This window comes from Opisthocomus hoazin, chromosome 24, assembly GCF_030867145.1.
Source record: "Opisthocomus hoazin isolate bOpiHoa1 chromosome 24, bOpiHoa1.hap1, whole genome shotgun sequence".
Classification (NCBI taxonomy): Eukaryota; Metazoa; Chordata; class Aves; order Opisthocomiformes; family Opisthocomidae; genus Opisthocomus; species Opisthocomus hoazin.
In genome coordinates this window covers 4,119,444-4,142,386 of record NC_134437.1, presented here as the reverse complement: position 1 = coordinate 4,142,386, position 22,943 = coordinate 4,119,444, and the positions used below count along the sequence as shown (strand labels likewise).

The window sequence follows — 22,943 nt, the reverse complement described above, 5'->3', positions numbered from 1 at the left end:
CCCCCGAGGCCTCGCCCGGCCGCCGAGTCCCCTCACCCCGATCCCCTCCCCGCTGTGCCCGCGCCGTCCCCTCACCCTCACCGGCCTGCCCGTCCCGCGCTCGCGGCGCGCCGTCGCCACGGCGACACCGGCGGACGCCGCGCCGCACCTACCAAGGGCGGGGGCGGCGGGGGAGGCGCGTTCCCCCCTCCCCCGCGGGGAGCGTGGTAGCGCCCGGGCTGCAGGGCGCAGCCGGCTCCCGCTCGGACATGGAGCTGTTGCTCGCGGTCACTTCAGGGGCATGTGTTTAATGCGGTAGTCAAAAGCAGTTTGCAGCATTTTTTCTTCCTTCTAGTGAGAAATAATAATCCTTAATGAGAAAATTAAATGCAGCTTTCCGTGGCACTGCGTATTTCCTTTGTTTTAGGAGTTCCCTTTCCTCTCCCCGCAGCAGCAGAGGCTCCCGGCCATGGCGTGGCGGGGCTCCTTGGCTTGCCCACCGGGGCAGGGAAGCGACCTTGTCCCCGGATCTCGGGAGCCCCGGGTGCAACATGGCGCGTTGCCTTCTCTGCAGGCTTCCTTAGGCTCAGTAACACCGCTGGCAGCTTGGGCCCTGTGCAAGATGGCACAGCCGTAGCCCCCAAATGTTCTGGCTGCAGAGCCCCTTGCAGACATGCGGATGCAGTCTGGCACAGCAGAGAGCGAGGTTATCATCGTACACGGAGAAACTGAGGCAGAAGTCCGAGCGAGGGGGAACAACCTTTTATTTTTGGACATCAGGATTCTTTCCTGCTGGGTTAAATACAGCTGGATGGCCAGGTTTGGGGTCAGATCATACAGTCCCAGGTGGTTTGCAGCTCCCAGGGTTTGCTGCTCAGTCCCGTGCTGGCAGAGGAGATGGCCGAAGCCTTACATGAGTATCTTCATATCCTGCGGTCCTTGGGGCTAATCGCACGCTCCCTTGCCAACACGCTAGTTGCTGACAGGACCTGAGACGGGATCGATGAGCTCTGTTTCTGGCACTGGTTAATTAAATCCTCTGAAGATTACAGGTGAATCCATGTGTTCATTGCTAATAGGTTTCTAGGAGCACCGGTCGCATCTACCTGTCCCACTGTTTCAGGAAAAGCAGTCCCACCTGGCTTTTGGATTGAGGGTAGCTGTTCGTACTTTTGCGCCTTGAAATCACATTGATATCCGAACGCTGTAATATAAATATCAGGAAACAGTGGTGCTGCTGCACCTTGTACAGATTTGCCATTGCTATACATCCGTTTCTTTTCCACATCCAAACAGTTTCTCACTTATTGCAATGGTTTTTTCTCTTGGATTCTTCTGTGTTGTTTCCATGTATCCTTCTGTTACATATTGCATGTTGGACTTCTGACTGACAACTGGAAGATAAACACACATTTATTACTGATTTTGTAAAGGGGGAGGGCATGCCTGCTTGAAATATGTATTAATTACAGTATTGTAGAAAGATGACGTGCATTCCTAGAAATTGTTAAGGCATCCCTTGCAGCAAACAGTGAGATTCATGATGTGATCTAATGCAGGTTACACAATACTCAAGGCACTAGTTTGTACTAGAAATGGCTTAAACATTTTGCATTTCAAAATATTTGAAAAAGAAGGGAAGTTTTGAAAATGTTTTGACAGTCATTACAAGACCCCTTCTCTTTTAATACCGTTTAGGTGCTGTGGTAAACTTTTGTGGAAAGATGTTGGCAAAGATCCCTCATTCTTGCCATCTGGGCTTATTCACCTGCCGAAAGCCACCTTTGTTTAGACAAAAGCCCAAGTGTGGAGCAGAAATACCCCCACTGCGGAGGCTGACAGACCTGCTTCCATCTGCAGTCACTGGCTGAGGACAGGACTGATGAAGCACTGATGTTTTGTTGGGGTGAAAGCACGTAAGAGCCATTCAGGACAGTTTAACAGTAGCATTGCTGGTACGTACCACACATACTTGTTTTTAATAGTGTGTCAGTAGATTATATTTAGAAACTAGATAAACCCATTGTGATTGTCCAGTCTAGCCTATCAAATAAAAAGCAGTTATTTTCATTTTGTATGGTTCTGCATCACTCTTGCTGAAGCTATATTATCTGTGGTGGACCTCTGGATATGAAAAGTCTGGGTTTAGAACATTCAGGTTTAAAACGTGCAATTTGCGAACATCTCTGTATAGTAAGATTGACTGCATTCTGCTCTGGCTGTTGTCAGTAGCAATGCTTTAACAGGAATTAGTTTATGTTGGTTAAAGATCTTTACCGTGTCCGTTCTTCTCGTGGCCCGGACTGTCGTCATTAGACTTGGATTTATAACTCTCCAGTGTCTGCTCTGAAACATCATTTTCTGTGCAGAAAACAAATGTAATGAAGATCATGAGATTTTTCCATGACTCTTCCTCACTCTCCGCCTTGAGCATAAAAATCCTGAGAGACTAGTTATAAAATGTGGATTCAATCAACCTGATCATCTGAGATGCTTAAGACAACAATTTTGTTGGCTTTTGTGGCACCTCATGTCAGCTGAAGCGTGGCCTGAGGCCGTCAGTTACAGGGACTCTTCAACAGTTGTTTGCAACAAGTCACGGTCACTGTCTATGGGAGAAGCACGTTTAGTCGGTGGCTGGAGGAGCCTTATCTTGTCTCCACTTAACAGGCTCCTCAGGTCTCCCACCCCTCGCTCAGGCAGGGCCATCACCCACCTCTCTTCCACACTCCATGAGCTTTTTTCAGCTTCCTCATAAAAAGCAGGACAATGACGAGCAGCACAAAAATCAGGGCAGCCACCAGGATTGGCAGCAGGAGATTATTTGCCTTCTTTTTGATGCCTTCAGATTTCAGATCTTGCTCTGTAAAAGAGGCAGGTGTATATTTGTGTTGTTAAACAGTTTCCTGTGACTCTCTGGTAATTAAGAGAAGAATGACAGATCCTGGACCAGGCCAGATGAACATGGTGGGAGTGCAGAAATCACCTTACTGGAATTAATTTTAAGACAAAAGGTAAAATTTTTTCTATTTATATGAACAAAAAAACCTGATTGAGATCAGTAGACTCGTGCCCTGGCACAACAAACAGTAAAATTTAGCTTTTTTTCTAGATGCTAAAAATGGCTGTGTTTCTGTGGTGTCTCCCCAGGATTGCAAGCATTACCCATGTAATTATCATTATGTGGTCAGAGAGAACCAGCTTGGTGTAAGAAAGCTCATTGTATGTTTGGAAGTTGTCATTGAAGAGTACTGATGAGTTCGTACCGAAGGTGATGACAGAAATTGCAGTTATGTTTTCACTTGGTGGTGGGGCTTCTGTCCTGGAAAGTCCCTCTTCCGTGACGTTGCCACTGAATGCTGTTTCAGTCCCTGGAGGAATGGAAAAGAACAGTACTTCTCTGAAGGGCAAAGGGCTGCTTAAGAAATCCATATTTTCCCAGCAGCTTTGAAGTCCTGGGCACCTGGTACTGCAGCAGAAAGGGACTTCTAGAGCCCCTGACTTAAAGCTCTGAGCTCAATTCCTTAACACGGAATTTTGTTTTCATCTGCAGACCACCTAAGCTCTATGAACACAAAATTCTCATAGCCTCTTACACATTGTTGAACTTAATGGTTCCCATTTACAGCCAAATTAAAAAAAGCTGAGCTTTGACTCTTTCTTCATTTTGGGGCTTTCCCTGCCCATCAGTCTGCTTCGATTGCTTGCAAAAATGGGAATGAGCATGTATCATTTTCCTTAAAGCAGATATTTTTTTTTCCCCTGTTCATATCCTTGACTACTCTTTTACTGTCTTCCTAGCTCAGAGTGGTGCAGTCATCCAGCATGAGAATCCCCGCCCTTTGCCACTGCCACACCATGTCTGATGATGTCAGGTCGTACCGTTGGGGACATGATAACTTGACGAACCAGCCAGTTCTTCCTTTCCTGCTGCAGCTGACATTACTTCGGACCCTGCGCAAACAGAGAGGTGAACTCTGACTTTCTTAGGCACACAGACAATATATCCTTCTATAATTAACTTTGATTTGTAAAACTATAATGATAATGCATGCTGTGTCTACCAAAACTTCACATTCGTAAGAGCTTTTCTTCCGTATCAGGTATGTAAGCACACCTAGTGGAAGTCCTGTTAAAAGATTCAGGCTCCCTCTCCATGTATGTTTATCAACATCTGTACGAATTGTTTATCAGGATGTAGCCATTCTGTGATGTTTGTAATCACTGATGTAGCACTTTTAAACAAATACAAACCAAGAGTTCATGTATTTCTAAAACAGCCGATTGGTTTTTCACTGCAGGGCCTGTCACACTAAGCAGGTGCTTTAGCCCGCCTTGGTGGGTTTTGGCCAACCGATGTGGGCAGTGGAGCTCTCCATTCTGCTGGAAACAACTCCTCAGTGCAGTAACTGCAGCCTGCAGCCTGCTGTGTGCACAGATAACCGTTGTTGTGCAGTGCCACCTAGTGCAACCGTCCAGAGAAATCCCAGCCTGGACTCGCACTATGGTGTGATAGCGGCCGGTCTGGCTGCTGCTCCTAACGCTGATGTTCTTCTGCATCTAACGAGACAGAGTTTGCTTTCATGGCTGTAAAACTGAGGGTTCCCTGCACAAGTGAGAAATGCTGTGTTTTATGGTACGCGCTTGTGTGTAACCTGGAATGTAAGGCTGTTCTCTGTGGCACTTCTGTCTTGGTCTGGTAAATTCATGTAACTAAGGCCAAACTTACAAGCAGATGTGATATCTGATTGGAGGTTTTGCTCGGTTGGTGTTGATGCTGAGCTGGTAACTACTGGATCCTCTGGCACTGCAGAAGGGACGGTTGGTTGTTCGCATCCTAAAGGAAACCCCCCCCAAACAAAAGACAAAAATCAGAAGACACACTTTGCTATTGAACTGATCCTAGAAAAATGAAATCTGTCCTGTAGGCTGCATGTTCTGGACTGTTTGGGTGTTTTGTCTGATCAGTGGTTAGACTTACAGCCCTACCCTCCCACCTTCAGCTTCCATGTCCTCTGAATATATTTAATGGTATGAAATGAGGAAAAAAAAGAAAGTGAAAACCTTACCAGTATGCCGTGGGTAGCTTGGAGCAGAAGCCACGCGGCTGTTCAGATCTGACACTGCTGCAGTCACTGGGGAAAAAAACAAATCGGTTCTGCAGGCTGTGCAAAATGTCCCTCAGCGCTAATGGCAACTGGCGATAGGTGCTGTGCTTATCTGACCTGTGCATTAATTAAAAAGAGGCCGAGCAGCTAATGCCTACCTGTAGATTGCTCATTCTCAGGGACATGTGTATCCACCTCTAGCCCAGCTGGTGCAGGATTGGGTTTCGTTGCTGAAAAAAACCCAACAAGAGTACAACTTTCAGAGCACTTTATAAGCATTTGTTGAATCAATCAGTCTAAGGAAGAATGAAATAAGAATAGTTAGATCCATCCTAAAGAGGAGTAAATAGGTGGAAGGCAAACTCTACTCTGAGAATTATTGGACAAGCAGCTTCAGTGTTAATTTACAGTATTTACACCCTCCTAGCTTTCCAGGTGGATGTGTCCAGTACGCAGAAGACATGGGCAGTTCACAGCTTTTTGAGAACAGAAACTCAGACAAACATCACCTGAATTCTAGCAGCAGCACTGGGGAACTGACCTGCCTGGGCTGCTGTGGCTTAATGTTAAATGAACTTTAAGGTAGTTAAGAAACAGGAAAAAAGCCCCCAGATCTTAGTTTGGAGTTCTTCTTTTGCCCCAGGTAGCCCTCTCATTTAAAAATAGATTTCACACATGGGACAGTAGACTATGGGCTTCAGCTTTGCATGTGTCTGTGCATAACTTTCACCGCTTCAGAGTGGTCAAATGAGATAGTCTTGGCTGAAGCAGCCATCAGTACCAGTCCTAGGCAGGTCCTCAAACCGGAGAGATGCCATCAGCTTCTCTTCTCTTAGTGCTTGGTGGCGAACGATGCAGCTGGCTGTTGAACTGGGCCCATAGGCGAGGACTGTCAGCGTGCTGGTTGTGGTCCATTTCTTCCCATCAGCTTCTACCTTGTGCTTCGTGTCGCCTATATACCCATTGGAAGAAAACATTTAAGTGCTTTCTAGTCAAGAGCAATTTAATGAAAAACCTTCCAGGCGCAATCCGCATTACTTTGCTGTGCTAAAGCAGCACCTGATTACTGCACACAAGTGGTTCATTGTGTAAATGGGTTACATGGGAGCCCAAAGGCAGCAAGGTCATGTTTTCTTCCTCAGCAGCTGTTCAAGTGCAAAGCTCGCTGCACCTCCTGCGCTCAACCCAAAGCCTCTGCTCGGTTTCAGGGAAATTCCCCTGCAGCGCCCTGCCAGACTGTGGGGAAATGTCCAGGCACCCACTTTTGGTCCTTACTGAATGGAATAAATTGCTTTGCTGTGTGCCACGGCCCTGCAGGGCCCGCAGCGGGGAGCCTCGGGGCAAGGATCTGCTGTTTTGTAGCACTGCTGAGATCTAGAGAAGTTCTGATTCTGCTATTTCATATCCAAGGGACTGAATTTGTGTCTTAATAGCTGTGGATTTGTTACCCCAAGGATAAAAAGAAGTTGTGCAATATTTATAAATATGCACAATAAATATTGATGTGCGATATTTATATTTGTAATAAAACGCCATCAGTATAACTCCATGAAATTCTGTGCAAGTCCTCTATCATCCCCACAATGCAGTTTTGACTCTTCCCCTTCTACAGTTGGGGAAGTTAAACACAAAGATTAATTGCCTTGCCATAATGAATTAGAGAGAGACCTGTAACTTGTCTGATGTAGTTCCTAGTCCTCTAGGCAACACGGACTTCCACTCATTTATACAATACGGAAAAATAAAGGTGTGTTTCATGTGACACAGAGATGTGTTTGAATAGCTCTGGTGGAGAAGGAGGGCTTTTCAGGTGTTTGCCTTAAATGCCACAGTGGCAGAATAATTTCTGCTGCCTGTTTATAACATAGAGGCTCTCTGGAAACAAACTGGTGCTTTCTCTTGATCTTTTACCCTTGGTAACACCCTTATTTCTCAAATGAAAGAAATTCCTTGTTTCCCAATTAGCCTTTAGAGATAACTTGCTGTATCACATAGACCAGTGTTTCTCAACCCTCTTTTCCATGCCCAGCAAGGTCACGTAAGAGCTCAAAAGGATTTCAAAGTGTTTTTTGTTAGGAAGCCAATCATCTTCATCAGCAGCAGCTCAGTGATGGCAGCTGGTTTGCCCCTGCTGAGCTCTGGTGGAACTGAGGTCCTGCCAGCAATTAAGGTGTATTAGCTATTTTCTGATTAGTGTAAATATTTGCAGAAAGCGATTAAAGCCGAGAATGGAAGGAGGACAACGGAGCGTTGCTCAAAGACAGCCCCCACAAAAAAAGGAAAAGCGCACGCAGGAAGTTTGGGAAAGACCGAGTGAGGACAGTTCTTTCTTCCTTTCAGACCTGGGATTTGTGCCTGCCCGCGGTGAACCAGCACCCTCCCTCCGCCCCAGCCGCAGGTGGCCCCGCCGCGGGGGCAGCGCGGGCCCTTAATTGCTCTCCCAGGTGCCCCGGGGGGGCCGGGCCGCTCTCCCTGGTGTGGCCGGCGCTGATGGCAGGCTGGCGGTGCTACAAAGGCAGCGCGGAGAAAGGTAAGGATAGAGTTTTGTTATAAACGAGGGGAGAAATGGGTTTGTGTGTTGGGGGAGGCGTTCAGCGTCCGAGGTGTGGTGTGATGTTACACGCAACTGACTTCGTTAGGCCAGAACTGAGGGTGTTTCGAGTTTAAGGAAACCCCGGTTTCTAGAAGGGAAAAAAATGCGTCTGAAAACGGAGAGGTGCCACGCTGCTTCCCGGAGCTGGCATCGCCCCCAGCCCGCCCGGCCACACGGCCCCAGCTCTTCCCAAGCGCCGGCGGGGTTTTGGCACCCGCCTTTCCCCGGCTTGGGCTCGGCTCCAGAGCCCCTTGCCCCGCAGCAGCGAGGTGCCCCCTGCCCTGGCTGGCTGTGGCTGGCGGCCGGCCACGCCGCCTCCCGAGCGCAGCTCCTTGAAGCAGAGAGGTTTATGCGGTCGCAGTAACGCCTGGGTAGCTGGCAGCCTGGGTGTGTTTTTCTTTATTCTTGATTTCTAGTTATATCCAGGCCAGCTCTGTTTTTTCCTAGAGCTCTCAGTTAAAAGAGCCATGGATGCGTGTGGGTATAAGATTGCAGGCCAAGCTTTCACGGTGTTGCTCGATGATGCAAAATACAAATAAGGGCTTGTTAATGCATGAAGGAAAAGACATTTGCATCTATGGGTGTTTTCCTCACACTTTGATACACATGTGTGTTTCCTCTCCCCTGTGCTAGTAAGGCAGTTATTATTAGAATGTGGCCTTCAAAGCAGCTTGTTACGCAGCACACGGGTTAAATTGAGCTGTGTGGTGGCTCTGTTGCTCCTCACGCGCGTCCCCTGGACGCGTGCAGGCCTCTTGCACGGTTGTGTGGGCTGTGTTTCCCGAGCTCTCTTCTTGCTTCTGCTCGTGAGCTGCCTGGCTCTGAACAGGTTCATGAGGGAGAAGGGCTGCTGGTGTGTTCCTGAGCTGTGCAGCAGAGCCGAGGAAGATCTGGCTCCTGGTTACAACATGGAAATAGTGATAACGGATTTGTTAACTGACTTTATACTGGGGCTCTGAAAATTGCACCTCCAGAGTTTTGGTTTCAATTTATTTCAGTGGCATTTCACTCCAGACTCGAGGGATTTTGGTACCAAGTGGTGGTGTTCCACACTGCATGCGAGCAAAGCGGAAGAGCCCTCTCCCTCACATAAACACTGGAATTTAGTGCTGACTTTGCTCCAAACCTGTGCCACGGGGGCTAAGTTGTACAAATAAGTGTTAGTCCCAGCTGATGTGCTGCAGAAGGTCTTTCACCCTCCAGTATTTTTAAATGTACCCAAGGTTGATAAGAAGGAATTGTTAGTAATCAGTGCCTGGTTCTTTTAACACTTACCAGGGAGCTCTATCCCATTGTCCAACAGCCAGGTGATCTGGGGCTGTGGTTTACATCCTTGGGTATAGCAAGAAAGCGTAATGCCTCTTTCTGTGTCTTGAGATACTTCCAGTACTGGATTAGAAGGAGCAGCTGCAGCAAGAAGATTTAGAATCAGTCATAATATGTCTTTCTACTCAGTTTTATGAATGGCTGCATGCACAGCATTATCTGGGGGGACTGAGCTAAGACCAGAGTTATGTTGTGCTAAGTGCCATACGATTGCATGCAAAAATGCAGGTCTGGAGTTGAGGAGCTGGCTTTGTTGTTCTGCTCCTCCAGAGCAAAGTAGGTGAAGGAACTTACCCAGTACCTTGACGGTCTTGTTCTTGCTTTTGAATGGAGTGCCATAGTAGAAGCATTTATACACACCTTCATCGTGCACTGTTACGTTAGACAGTTGGATGGATAACTCATCCTTTGAATAATGGATAAGTTTGTACCTCTGATCTCTTAAAGCTGTAAGGAAAATAAAACCCAGCATGCTATGTGTGTTGGTACATAAGAGGAAGACAGATAATCAAAGCAGTAATGAATCAGGATAGGCTTTTTTTACTGTGTTTTTTTAATTCCTCAGCGCTTGATGTAAGAGAGCAGTTCTAGCACAAAGCATTCCTCGCTGGTGCTGCGCTAGTACAGAGGCAGCAGTAAGCTGAAGAAGGTCGTGTGTGTGCTGCCAGCAGGGAAAATACCATGGGTTTTCTTGCTTTTACTTTCAGGGGGTCTTATTTCTGTGTTCCCAGGTATTATAGCAACTTGGGTTCTTTAAGTGGCTAGGCAGATAAATATAAGCAAACATTGGGGTGTGTGGACATGATACGTGGTCAGAAAAGTAATATGATCTTTGAATAAAGAGCACAGATGCATGAACTGAGGACCTTTCCCTTCCCCGTTCCCCAAGCCTTTATTTGGCCTTGAAAAGAATCACTTCACCTCTTTGGCTGTATTTTATGCTATATAAATGAACACTATGGTCGGTCCACATCTCTTTATTAACAGCTTATTAATTGGCTGTTTTGCTTCTCCTGTCCTTGTGTAATTACACTGATTGTAAGGAGCCCATCTCCTAGGATATGTGTACTATGCTGTACAGTTCCCTTTCTCGACTTTCTAGTCTTTGCTTCATTCCTGCTGCTGGGTGACCCCTGCGAGTCCTGGGTGTCAAGCCAGCAAGTCACATGGACTTTTCCCACAATCGCAGCACAGAAAGTGTAACTTTCTGCCCTTAAATTTGAACTGAAACTCAGGATGTGTACCAGTCATTAGGGAGAAAAAGACTTCAAAAACTATCTATTTATTTAAATTTTTTTAGCTGACATCTTGTAAAAATAGAGAGTTGGGAAAAAATCACAGCAGTACTGTAATTTGTGGAAGTCATTAAATATGAAAGGATTTTGAAATTGCTGTGGAGTAAGACTTATAGATAGCTTGTCATGTTTTTAGCTACAGTGAGACTGGTGGGAACTGATTCACGAAGTGATTTATTGGAGAAGCAATGTGATAGGTTCACTGTGGTGATTCACAATAAAACCCGAAAATGTCCATGCGCAGTGTAAAGTTGGGTTTCTCTCTAAATGAGGACTGTTGTCTTTTGTATTGCAAAAGGAAAATACTCCATGTGTCTGACTTGCCAAGGATCCAAATGCTGTGCAAACCCTAGTCCTTGTGGGTGTTATATCGTGCATCTTACTGAAGGATAATCGTGGATGTTGAAACTATGGGTTGAAGCCTCAGGTGATTTAAGACAGATACTGTTTTGTTCACTTGGTTTAGAGTCTGCTCCTATAGATACCAGTGGATATGTTCTTTCCTTAACCTTATTAAATCGCTGTGTCAACTCAGCAGAACTATAAGCATCAGAAGAGCTAGAGCCATTAAAAGATGGAGATGTTTAAAACTGGGTATGGGCAGAATAAAGTGTCTCAGTCTGAAATTGTTTGCATAGAAAGAGAGTGTTTGTGGCTGCAGCCAGGGCCATAGAGAGCTCGACTAAATGAGGGTATTCTTGCTACTCTTGCCTACCTCTATGGTGTAAAATACTGAGAACATACATATATGTCAAAAATAGACTTAACTGATGGAAAGGTGATTTCCTCCTAGGTCTTGCAGTTCTTGGCTGTGTAATTGAACTAATAGACTGCAAGAGGAACCCCTGCCATAGCCCACTGTGGTTTCTGGAAAGCAGCACAGGGCAGGTTGCAATAGCCCTGTTTCCCATATTGATTAGCTGTCATTGGCTCAGCACTGAGTTTTTTTGGATCCCATTCGAATCTAATGGTTCATGTACTGAGAGTACTGAACTTGGGATCCTGGATTCCACAGGAAGCAGCTCCTAATACATACGTGTGTGAGTCATTTGAAATTGCTAATGAACACTCATCCCACTTGCTCTTGTAACTGAGTAAATAGGCGCAACAGTTACTCATGACATTTTCCATTTGGAAATATTGGCAATACCTGTGGGAAACAAGTATTGCCAATATTGATGTGGGTGGCAAGACCCAGTGGCTGGGGTTCCCAGAGCAGCCAAAGAGGGCCCTCAGTTCCTGGGCAGTTTCAGTGGGAGTTGGGTAACCAATACCATTTGGATAAATCCCAGTTGTTATTATCATTAAAGTCTCAAGGCTTTAGCAGGCGCGGATGCTGACTAGGTGCTGTACAAATGGGGAAGACCAAGGCGGTCCTCATCTTGCAGAGCTGTTGGATTTGGACAAGCAGGAGGAGAGACAAGGACAGAGAGACTCGAGGTGTAAGGAGTGGGACATAGTAATTGTACCTTTGGCTTTGTCAGCACATGTTAGAAATCACTGCTTGTTTTCTAAAAATTTCCTCTTGATGCACTGCATTGAATTCCCCAGTGAGCAGAAGAGTACCCAGGGCTTTCAGGCACGTCCATTCCTGTCTCTCTTGTAAGGCAGGAATGGGTTTTTGTGCTAATCTCTTGGTGCTGGTGGTAACTACAGTTTATTGGTAAAAGCTCTAGTGCCAGACCACTCTTGTGGGGGTTTCCATTTCATGAGCTTCCTGCCAGGAAGGGGCTGAATGTAAAACCCTCTCGAGTGGTTGGGTAGCAGGTGAGTCAGATCGGCCATGGGTGGGAGCTCGGAAAGCCCACCTCTGAGTGACCCTTCAGCCCCATGTGGTAAGTGCTGCATTCGGTTTTCACACTTACCCCGCTGGGTGTTCAGAAAAATTGCAAACCCATGAGGGTTTAACCACTGCCGGGCAGAACCGTCGTCACTGCTGAGAGTGCAGCGGAGATTTAGGTCCTCTCCTTCCTTTAGAGTTACGGTTTCACTGCCAGCTCCTGGAAAATCCCCTGCCAGAGAGGAGGGGAAAAAACAAGTGTTAAAATGTGACATGAAGTAAGGCGACAATGTTTTGCACAGAGTAATATGTCAACTTTACATTTTTTCAAGGGTGTAAAGGTTTTTCTACGTTAGGAAACTTGCCAGTATGATTGTAGTGATATAAATAAGTCACGGTCATTAGATAGGTCATCCCAGTCACTGGGTGAGACTTGTACCAAAGGCTTGTGATCTTCACCTGCTAGCACAAGACTGAGTTACTGAACGATAGCAGACCCATTTAATGCACATTCTCCCCGTGTGTTAACACAAACACGAATTTTTGCTATTCCATGTTCCATGCTGGAGCTGTTTAACCCGTTTTGCAAGCGTGTGCGACTGAGCAGTGAATAATCAGCACCTCTGAAAACTGAGGCTTCAGAAAATGTAATGCTGCAGCTGCTTTGAACTGGCTTTGAAAATTCTTTCAAAGATAGGATCCCCAAACCTGGCCTGGCACAGGCTACTAGAATGAAATTTCATTCTCTCTCCTCCCAGTTCATTTTACAGATGGGCAGTAAAGTGTGTTTTTCTCTCCAGACATTCTAAGATATATAATACACTTTGTGGAAATATTTGATGACCTGGAATGAATTGCCTCCTCCAGAAAAAAGCATACACTGGAGAAATTACTAAGAGCAGCGCCTGGGTCAGAGTTAAGTAAATAGGCAGTAAGAGGGTTTTATTTTTCATTCCTGTTTTATGTGTTTTGTTTTTATTTTCCAGGTAGCTGTTTGCTGCAAGTTCCTACTGCATGCACGAGCACTGCAGTTTGGGGAAGTGAATCTTTCTGAGCTTCAGAAAAGCTTTTCATTTTCTTAAAAACATTTTAAAATATACCAGAAATGAAGCAATTGTGGGGCATTCTTGCTGGACCTGATCTAAAAATCTAAAATCAGAGGAAGAACGTGTTTCCCTGTTAGGCAGTAGTTTCCCATGGGGATGTGTTGCCATGCCTCACCCTTGAATTGAGCAGACCTGACATTTCCTGGGCCGGAGGCGGCACTGGAAAATGGTCAGTGATGTAGTTTGGGACTTCACAAATAGCAAATACACCATGGACCTTTTCTCTTTCTTCACTAACTAATCTTTGGACCCTGTAAGCTATAGAACCTTGTAATATCTCAGTGTTTTTACTTCTGAATTTCTAAGTATGATGTATGCTGCTTTAGCTAAGGAGAAACTGTGCAATACAGATCTGCTGTCTGTCCTTACTGCGTGGTGCCAGGAGACACCACAGACCGGGTTCAACTGAATCGCTGCACACCGCTGAAGCCCTGTTGAACCTCGAGTGCCCATAACCGATTTACCATCACATATGGCACATCTGAGCCTTTGGCTTATATTTCCTCGTGATTCTGCCTCCATTTCCTAGGGTTAGTGTCTCAGCTGGTTGTCAGGGCTTGTGCATGTGGGGGTCATTTGCAGAGGAGTGGTAGAAAAGGAGAAGCTCCTTGCGCGGGTTCCACTTGTGAAGACCCATGCCAGGAGGTACGTGTTGGTAAGGCAGCAGAGAGGGCCTTGTCTGTGGTTTTCCACGGGGGCCTTCTGCGCTTTTTTGTAGTGACAGTTTCCTGTCGCTAACAGCAGTGTGGGGTCTTTCAAGTCGCACCTTTTGAGGTGAGAGCAGCAAGACTGAACAAGAAAAGATGGGGGTGTTGCTTGTTTTCTAAAACAGAAAATAGCAGCCTCCATAACAGAGCATATAGATAATTTCCATGAGAGACCATGGCTTCATTCAGACCATGATTCACAGGTCAAATTTCCTGCCTTTTATGTATGCTGTGGTCTTCAAGCCACTGTAACCCACCACAGGAGAGTCCCTGGGGCATGGGAGTTGCTCCCATGCCAGCTCCAGAGGACAGAGGTTCTTGTACCATGTAGATCGCAGCTGCCTCGACTACCTGGAAAAATTAGTCTGGCTTCAAGTACGGTGACATGTCCACCTTCTTGGCAAGACAGGGCAACGATTTCTTGCTAGAAGTTGCGGGGTGCAGCTGAGCAGAATGGCTCGTGCCTCTGGTTGCTATTGTTTTAGCTGTCAGAAAGCGCACAGAGAACGTGTTCTGGTGATACGCACTCAATGCATCATTTCAGAGTTATCTTGAAAACTGTAGCCAATAGAGACATCCTGTTTAAAGAGTTATTTTTGACCTCTGGCTGCAGACCTGTGAGTGGGAGTCTGAATTAATTCTGATGGCCAAGAGCAGGTAGCGGTTGTTAGCAGGCACAAATTAATCGTGCAGAAATCTGTTTCAATATTGGGGGAAGTGGGGTTGTACACTGAAACAGAGTGGAAACTGCTGATTTGGAGCAAGTCTAAAGGGTGCTGCAAGCCTGTGGTTCAGCTCGGGTATAACTGACAGCTTCTTAAGGCCTGGCTTCTGTTAAACACAATCAATGATAATAAAATATCCCAAGCATATGGTATTACAAAATGCTTTGTCGCTGTTTAGACACTGAGATTTGATGTGGCCTCCGTTAACAAAATCATTGTGTGCGAGAACATTACCACAGCATCAGCAATAGCACTGCTACGGTTTCTGCTCCAGCATTTATTAAGAAGGGAGAGGGACTATTGCTTTTGCCAGCACCAGGCTCGTGTGTGTATTCCTCCTGCAAAGGTCAGGAGTGAAGCCTGCAAGAATCCCGAGCTGCGGATAGCCATCTGGCTGCTTGCCTTAAGTCTTTCCCTATCTGACATGGTCAGATACGAACCTCACACAATCTCCTGCGTATGAGAGACAGGAGACTAGTAGAGCAGGTATAAGCTACGTCTACTAGCAGAAGTCAGGAGATTGAGCATTTAAAGTGCTTTTCATTTTCAAAGTACTTTGCAAGAGTTTTCTAAATTACTTTCTTGTGTTAGCCTCTCTTTACACAATACATGAACAAAGGCATACAGAGATATCCAAACCATGAAAAATAAGCAGTGATCCGCTGTCCAAATTTAAGGAAGAATCTTCTGATATCCCAATGTTTCGGCATCTCAAGCATGCTGCCAGCTGCTAGGAGGTGAATTGGTCTCCTCAATGCTGAGTTTAGGAGGCAGCTGGAACTCAGCACGAGTTCCGCTGGGTGACAATAAGGCATTGTCAACAAGAAGACAGTAGCAGCAAAGCTGCCTTTTGCGTGGTGTGCTGAAGCTCTGGAAATCGAGTTCTCCAAGCTGGACTGCTTGCAGAGGGGAGATGGTGTAAGACGAGGTGTATCGCTTACCTTGCATCAGGAGCAGAGCCGCGACGTGTAGCAGCCTGGTGAAAGTCATGCTGCGGTGTGGGCGCAGGCGGCCGGTGCTGACTTCCTCTCTGCCGGGGCTGCTGTGCCGCAGGTCCCTTTTCTGCACGGGAGGAGCAGATTTACCGTGACTTCATCACTGCTGGGGTCTCTGCCTCCTTTCCCTCACCCTGCTGTTCCACTCTCTTCTTCACCCTCCTCACGTTTCCTATGTGTTGGTGACTGCTGAGAAACTGGTGACCTCATGGGTCCCCCAAGTGAAACGGGTGGGTGACAGGACTGGGAGCCCTTCGCCTTGCACCCCCTCCAGCTCTGTCTCGCTCGGTGTCTGTGTGGGGGAGAGAGAGAGATGCGCATGGGGGGAAGCGGATTTAGAGAAACGTGGGCCTGGGGTAACCCTGCCGGGGACCCCTCGTGCAGGTGCACTGTGTGCAGGACTGAATCCCCCCCGATGGGGAGGCGCACGGGAAGGCAGAGCTTCTGTGGTGGACACGGCTGTAGTGCAGTAATTGGCAAGGCTGCTTGAAAACCCAGCCATGCAGTTTAATCCCTGGAAAACCAGTCTTGCGTCACTCTACGTCTTGTACCGCTGCATGCACGGGAGGTTGGCATTGCTCTGCTTGCGGGGATGCTGGCAAAACAAATAACGAGAGAAAGGTAATTTGCCTTGTGTGGTTTGTGGCTCTCCAGGGAATGAAGAGTATTTGAGGTGGCTGTGAAAGGTTCACTGGGCACCGAAGTATGGGGTGGAGGGATGACTACCTCAAGGAGGTCCCAGAGGACCGGTGGCAGAATCTGGGTTTCCCGTGTCCCCTTGCACGCCTGATTATTTCAGGAGCAACTGGGGGCATGGCAAAGCTTTTTGTGTCTCCTGAGTGTGTGATGTCCAGTAACATCCCAAGATTTTTCCAAGCTTGTTGTAGGCAGAGCCTCTTCTCATGTTGTAGCCACATGTGCTGATATCCAGAGGGGCTTTGGCAGGTCCTCTTCTGGCACCTCTCTGCAACTGCCCAACATTTAGTGCAAATGACTAATGCTGACAAAATGAGCTGAATTTAATAAGATATGTGGTTTAAAACCTGTATGCATTTGCAGGATGGGTTTGAGTGAACTGGACAAAATGGTTAATTATAAATACATTATGCATTTCACTTCTAATTTGTTAGAACCTGTTTCTGTTAAACTTTCAGGTGCATGGAATTGCGTCATTCTGTTAGTGTATATTTGATTGATAAAAGCTATGGCTTTTATACTAATTGTAATATAATCAATTTTACTGGAAAACAGAGCTGTAGGCCATAAAGTTTAACGTAGGCAGTTGGTTTGAAAGGAAAGAGCCTCACTGGCTGAGAAAACTACTGCTGGATTGAAAAAATCCAGATCAAGAAAGAAGACATGTGTTGTAAATGCAAGCGTTGCTTTGGTTTGAAAGTTGTGCTTCCAGTTCCACGCATCTAAAGCTGACAGTAGGATAACTCTGGGAAGCAAGCCATCGGGCAGTGGGGATGCTGAAGCCCCCTGCCTCCAGCCCGGAGGGAAGCGCCGTCCCTGGGCTGGGGGCGGAAAACCGGACTTGAGGTGGTTTTGTGCCATCTGCTGTCAAATAAACGAACTTCACCTTCAGTGGAGGGAAGGAAAACCTAGCTCTAATTCCCCTGTCTCCTTGACGCCGCTGAGGCTTGCACCCCACGCGGGTGGGCATGCCGGAGTGGGCTGTGGCCGGGGCAGCATTGCAGCCCACGCTGAGAAACAGCCCCGGCTCCCTTCTTCTTCCAGGGTCCCAACACAGCAGTTCTCTGGGTGCGCACCCAGGACAGGGGTTTTTCCTACCCACCTCTTGCTGCAGCCGCTGCCGATACTGCTCAGGCGCACCCCAGCCCCTCTGAAGGGGCACTTCACTGAAGGTCTGTGTTGGAACACCCAACACGCCTGAGAGGCAAATTTAAGTAGGGAGGGCGGGGTGTGGGTGTGTGGCATCTTTGTTAAATCACCTACGAGACATTTTCTTCGACTTCCGAGAAATCCATTTAATGTAATAAGCAAATTAAAATGCAGTGGTTGTTTTAACAGTTGTTAGCACTTGAAACTGAGGTTAAAAACAACCAACGAACCCCCCCAAAATAAAAAAATACAGATGTCACAGGTAATTACAGCTATTTTTGGCAATACAATTATTGTTTTTTTAAACAGCAAACATTTTTCTCAAATAAATACAATTTGCTCACACTAAAAAACATAATAAACAGAATGATATGTCTAAAATGAAAAAAAAAAAGTATCCATTGATAATATCAAGTTTTAAGAGGTGTCCACAGAGAGGAACTTCAGAAAATACATTTTAATGGGAAGTAATAGAAAGGAACTGGCTGTGTATTTTCTGTTATGTAGCATGTATGGTGCATGAATATTCCCCAGGGAACGAGTATTTGAGGAAGTGGTAAGAAGTAAGTAGCAATTTAGAGTGTATGCAACCAATCACACGGCATAATTTTTTTTCATTCATTCACCATTTTAAGCGTGTCCGCTACCCCCATCATTTCACGTGTGTTTTTAAAGTTCAAATAATATCCCCTATGCTTAGGCTCTTTTTTTAAAAAAAAAAAAAACAAAACACAAAGCAAACCTATACAGGCCCCCTCTCTAAGAGATCATTTTCATATGGGATTTCAGTACGTTTTAAGTTGTGAAGAATCGGCAACGAATTTCCAGCCCTGGGTTTAAATGCAGGTTAGCAGACTACAGCCTAACGCCATGACCTAGCAACCCTCTTTTTGAAATGAATGTGAATATAATCAGACACTAAATCTCGCCCTGCTTCTGTGTGTATGTCTCAAATTGGGACTGGAGGGGCTCAGCCCCACACAGATGCGAGTCCTCCAAATTCCTTGCTAAGTCAGTGGTGGGTGTGGTGGGAGCAGCCTATGGTAGGAGCAGGTTTTGCGCAGCTTCATCCCAAGCCTGAGGAAATCGGGAGAAATCTTTCTCTTTGTTTCCCTGGGCTCTGGATCAGGCCTTTGTAAGGACTCACAGGACCCAGAGGGAAAAGTTTATGACCCCTCGCACCCAGTGCAGTAGGCAGGAGCGAAGTAGAGAGGCTGAGTTTGTCACAGTGCTGTATACAACCTCTCTCTACCCTCTGACCCTTTTTTCCCAAGAGTTGCAGTTATGGCACAGTCAAAGGTGAGGGTACACACGTTCCTGAGATATATCTGGGGGGCTCAGGGTTGCGAACACAAAATACGCTGGGAAATAGTGCTCTAGCATCCCTTCTGCCCTCTTTGTTTTGCAGGATTACCACTTGCGTTGCCTTCACTAAAGATAATTGCTGCAGAATTCCTGTAAACAACTACTGATTTGGTGATGTACATTATCACTTTCATAGTAATGTTGACACTAGAGGCTAACAGCAGAGGAGAGAAGGAGGCTCCTGCCATCAGCTGACTCCTTTCTGAAACCGTTCAGACTGAGTGAAAAGGGAAATAAGTTGTTTTTCTGAAGTTACAGCCTGGATCCTGTTTGCATAAACAAGCAAAGCTCTGTTGGTGTGAGTGCACGGCGTCAGTGTACGCTCACGGAGAACGTGGCTCCATGCTCACAGGGTTTAAGGGTTTGGCTGCAGCTGCCACTGCACTAAGTGTAGGGGAAACAGATGAAACTTCAGCCCTGGCACCTGCATTGAACTGGGAAGGCCCCCCCAGGCAGAGCTCGAGCTGCGGGGCTGGGGCACACTGCAGCCCTCTCCCACCCGCCGCAGCAGGTGCAAAGGCCAGTGGTACCGATGAACGCTTGCGCAAACCTGGACTTTTTCAGATAGCTTGGTTTTGACCTTCTGGTGGCGAGCGTCTGCTGCTGTGCTAGATTTTGATTCTGCACTTTGATTCTTTTCTTTTTCTAGCCCAACCCTTTAGTTGCAGTTTATGAAAATACTGGACAAACAACTTAATCTTGGCAGATTTCCAGCTTTATTCCTTAATTGGGAAGAGAGGGAATAATCTAGGAACTGCTATTTGCCTCCTATACCCTAATTAAATTGTTGGGATCTGATGCAGCTCACAGTGAAGGCAAGGAAAAGACTTGCACGCACTTTAGATAGATCAAGTCTAATGTTCTTCTGGGACAAAACACTGAAGTGACGTTAAATACACATTAATGAGCAGCAATGGAGTGAAAGTGAAGCAGCAATTGTTTTGTATTCGTAACATCTCAATCAAAAATTTAAAAAGGAACATCATCTTTTTTCCTTTTTTCCCCCAATGAGCCTTGTCAATGTGAGATTACTTAACACAAAACCCCTATGAGAAATCAAAATGCTAGAAGAAAATAAGATTTTTCTTTGAGATTCTTGACACCTGAAAAATCTAATTTAAGACGACAATTGTCAAAATACTTTCCCAAGCATCCAAAAATATACTTTTTTTTAAGAAGAGTATTTTAATATCTACCTTCTCAAACAGAACACTCTTTTTCTGTATTATTTACTATATGCAAAGATCAGCTAGTACAATATTTAGTTTGTGCATTCAGGTTTTGTTCCCTCTCTGTGTCATGCTTCTGTCTAAATAAACTCCTTCTAATGTTGCTTAGCTGCAACAGGACCTGAGCAGCCTCCACTGTTTTGTATAGCCAATATTTATGCCCCAAATTATATCTTACTGGCCCATAGTGTAAAACAAAAAGCAGTGTGGAGAATTAAACGTGCATCAGTAACCAATTTTGTTTTGATGTGATTGTCACCTATTTAGTTTTAAGCTCTGCAAATTTGCAGTGAGTAAGCATGGAGGAAAACAAGCCAGAAATGCTCTTCAGAATGTCTGTACACAGCCAAATATAGTTTAAATTACAGTTAAAAACTGAAGTGACAGCATGTAACTGCATGGGAGCAGTTTCTTCTGTCAACTCGTCTCATAAGTTATCTCCCTGACTTTTCAGTATACATCCCTGGTATAATAATGCACTTATGAATGGCCTACTGAGTATTACATAGTCATAAACGTATAAATAATGGACTGTTGTTATGGATCGTGACAATATACATATTGCACAGGATGAGTTCTCTGCTGCCTCAAAATCTGTACAGAATCTGGTGGGTTCTTCCTGGCAAGCTCCATAAAACCGAGAGACAAAGCTAAGCTGACACCCCTTAAGTTTTGTTACATTGTAATTGCTGAGTGGTTTGCGTAATTTGGGAAGGAGGGACTGCAGTTTATCACTCCTCATTTGTTTGAACTGCTGAAAGTGAGTTCAATCTTACACTACTGAAGGTGAGAACAGTCCTGCCAAAGGCTTGATAGGTTAAAAGAAACCAACCCAAAATCAAACTTTGATCATGCTATGCATAATAAACCTTTGTCAGAGTAGGCCAGCATAAACTTCTGTGCCAGATAAACGTTTCAAATGAGGACACTAACACTTTCTGCAGAGGGAAAGCTGGACAGAAGAGGGGTACCTAGGACGCCACAACTTCTTTCCTGGTACTTCTAAACTTGCCTTGGATGGTTTTTATGGGAATACTCAGATTTACAGCCCAAACCAGGAAAGCAGTATGCCTAATCTCTTTCATCCCATTTAAGCACATTAAGTACCATCTTAAAGTGACCCTACACTGATAAGACCTGTACGAACGTCTGCAGGAACTCTTTGACCCAAGGCCAATGACTTAAGACAATATTAATCTAAAAGAAACCCGCTCTGGAGCCAGTTTATACTACAAGCTACCCACTGCGATGTATTTTGCATTCTCCTGTGCAGCAGCTGGTATGGGAATCTTGCAGGCTATTGCAGTAAGAGGACCCTTCTTGTGATTTCAAAGGTTTTAGCTACAGATGGAAACCCTTCTCTTCCCCATTTCCCCAAAACAGAACCCTTCCTTCACCAGATAAATAGCATCTTAATAGGCCAAAGCGTGTTGCTCCTAAATTTAAGTGTACTGTTTTTTCAGCTCTGCTTTGTCTTTATGATAGATGGCACTTAGGAATTAAGAAAAAGGAAGCAAAAAATGCAGCAGAGGCTGAATTTCAGCATCTTTTTGACTTCATCATTACCTGCTGAAGAAAGCTGCTTACTGCAGAACCTCTCCAGGGCTGATGGAAAAGCTCACAAGGGAGAGAAAGCTACGCCTCTGTAAATGATCAGCACAAAATCTCGGTATAAAAGGGAAACTCCTTTTTGAAGGTCTTCCGAAGGGAATTTAAATGACACAAACACTTTAGGCTGCGTCTGTGCACAAGGGTGGATTTCAGTAACCTAAATAAAGGAGAAAAAACCTTCAATTTTCTAAATCCTTCAGGTTTGGATGGAAAAGGCTTATTTCATCTCTATTTAAAAGAAACTGCTCCCAGTCTTTGTTCACAAGGGTGCTGTCTTTTGATGTGCGAGCTTCATCTGTAACTGAGGTGAAATTCAGAATTTTCTTCTGATGTGGACCAGCATCACTCAGTCTCTGCATCCATGGTATGCCCAACACAACACCTAACACAGTGCTCAAACAGAGGAGAGGAATAATCTCATGCTGCCTGCAGAGGCGATGCTGGACTCTCATTTCCAGCTGGTGGTGATACTCTTTATGGAAAGTGCTGAGAACTTGGGTGTTGTGAGTGGGGAGGTGTTAACACGTGGTCCTGAATGAGCCTGCTAATGCTTTGCAAAAACAGTAGTGAAAAAAACCCCAGCATCCTGAATGCTCGACTTCTACACAGTGCTAGTTGTTTCTAACGCGGTGCGGAAGGCAGTGAAAGTTACTGGTGTTACCAGAGCTCTATTCAAGGTGGGAAAATCTACCCAAGCTACCGACTGAACAGAGACTCCCTGCAGTGCAAGAGCTTCAATCTGTATTTTAATATTGTTTTCCCCTCAAATCACTCCCTTTTGTATTTGCCTAGTTATACATGAGAGTTTTTGCATGACTGTGGCTGTGTGAGAGAGATGCTATAACAGTTGTGTGATCCACTGAACAGATTATGACTATTTTTCCACTGTTAATAAACACAAGAAAGAAGAGACATTCTCCAACGCTTAGAAAGGCCATGGGTTTTCCTTGCTGATGTAGCTTTGCCTATTCTTGTAGTAAGGTTTCTCTCCAGTTAAAGCCTCCAGTTGGTCCATGTGTGAGAGGGAGAATGGGGGGATCCGTCAGCTGCCAAACACCTGTATCTCCCAGTTCTTCGCACGAACAAAACCCCAAGTATGGAATCTGTGTGAAGAGAGGTGGAAATAAAGGCAATGAGCAGGGATCGAGCTGAGTTCCCCTAAGGGCTGAAGTCCTGCTGTGCTACTGAAACATTTCACTGTCTTCTCTCTCTCTCCCTCTCCCCAAAGCCCATTTTCCAAAGATGACTGTAGGACTTGGGTGTGACAGCCAGACTGTGC

The 22,943-nt window shown here is 45.7% G+C and overlaps 2 protein-coding genes across 3 annotated transcripts in view; both read right to left on the bottom strand.

Moving 5' to 3' along the window:
• Window positions 1-1,242: 1,242 nt before the first annotated feature.
• Window positions 1,243-15,609, bottom strand: CRTAM (cytotoxic and regulatory T cell molecule). Its single transcript, XM_075442541.1, has 12 exons — window positions 15,561-15,609; window positions 12,167-12,313; window positions 9,301-9,453; window positions 8,956-9,087; window positions 5,869-6,039; window positions 5,246-5,317; window positions 5,049-5,114; window positions 4,709-4,816; window positions 3,246-3,350; window positions 2,696-2,842; window positions 2,257-2,340; window positions 1,243-1,373 (listed from the first exon to the last, which is right to left on the bottom strand). Exons 1-12 carry the CDS (start codon window positions 15,607-15,609, stop codon window positions 1,243-1,245), a joined length of 1,365 nt encoding a protein of 454 aa, XP_075298656.1.
• Window positions 15,610-17,595: 1,986 nt separating this feature from the next.
• Window positions 17,596-22,943, bottom strand: part of UBASH3B (ubiquitin associated and SH3 domain containing B) — a 75,165-nt gene continuing 69,817 nt past the window's right edge. For both annotated transcript variants that reach the window (XM_075442403.1, XM_075442404.1), the window contains exon 14: window positions 17,596-22,767. In XM_075442403.1, the coding sequence (XP_075298518.1) occupies window positions 22,630-22,767 (138 nt within the window). In that variant the 3' untranslated portion in view covers window positions 17,596-22,629. The remainder of the gene's footprint in view (window positions 22,768-22,943) is intronic.

Bases quoted from the DNA above. Each gene is read 5' to 3' on its own strand.
- CRTAM (XM_075442541.1), bottom strand. From the start codon at position 15,609: ATGACTTTCACCAGGCTGCTACACGTCGCGGCTCTGCTCCTGATGCAA. The intron at 9,088-9,300 runs GTAAGTTCCTTC...TTCTTGCTGCAG, and splicing joins CAAGACCGTCAAGGTACTGG to CTGCTCCTTCTAATCCAGTA. The intron at 6,040-8,955 runs GTAAGTGTTAAA...ATGGGTATATAG, and splicing joins CAATGGGATAGAGCTCCCTG to GCGACACGAAGCACAAGGTA.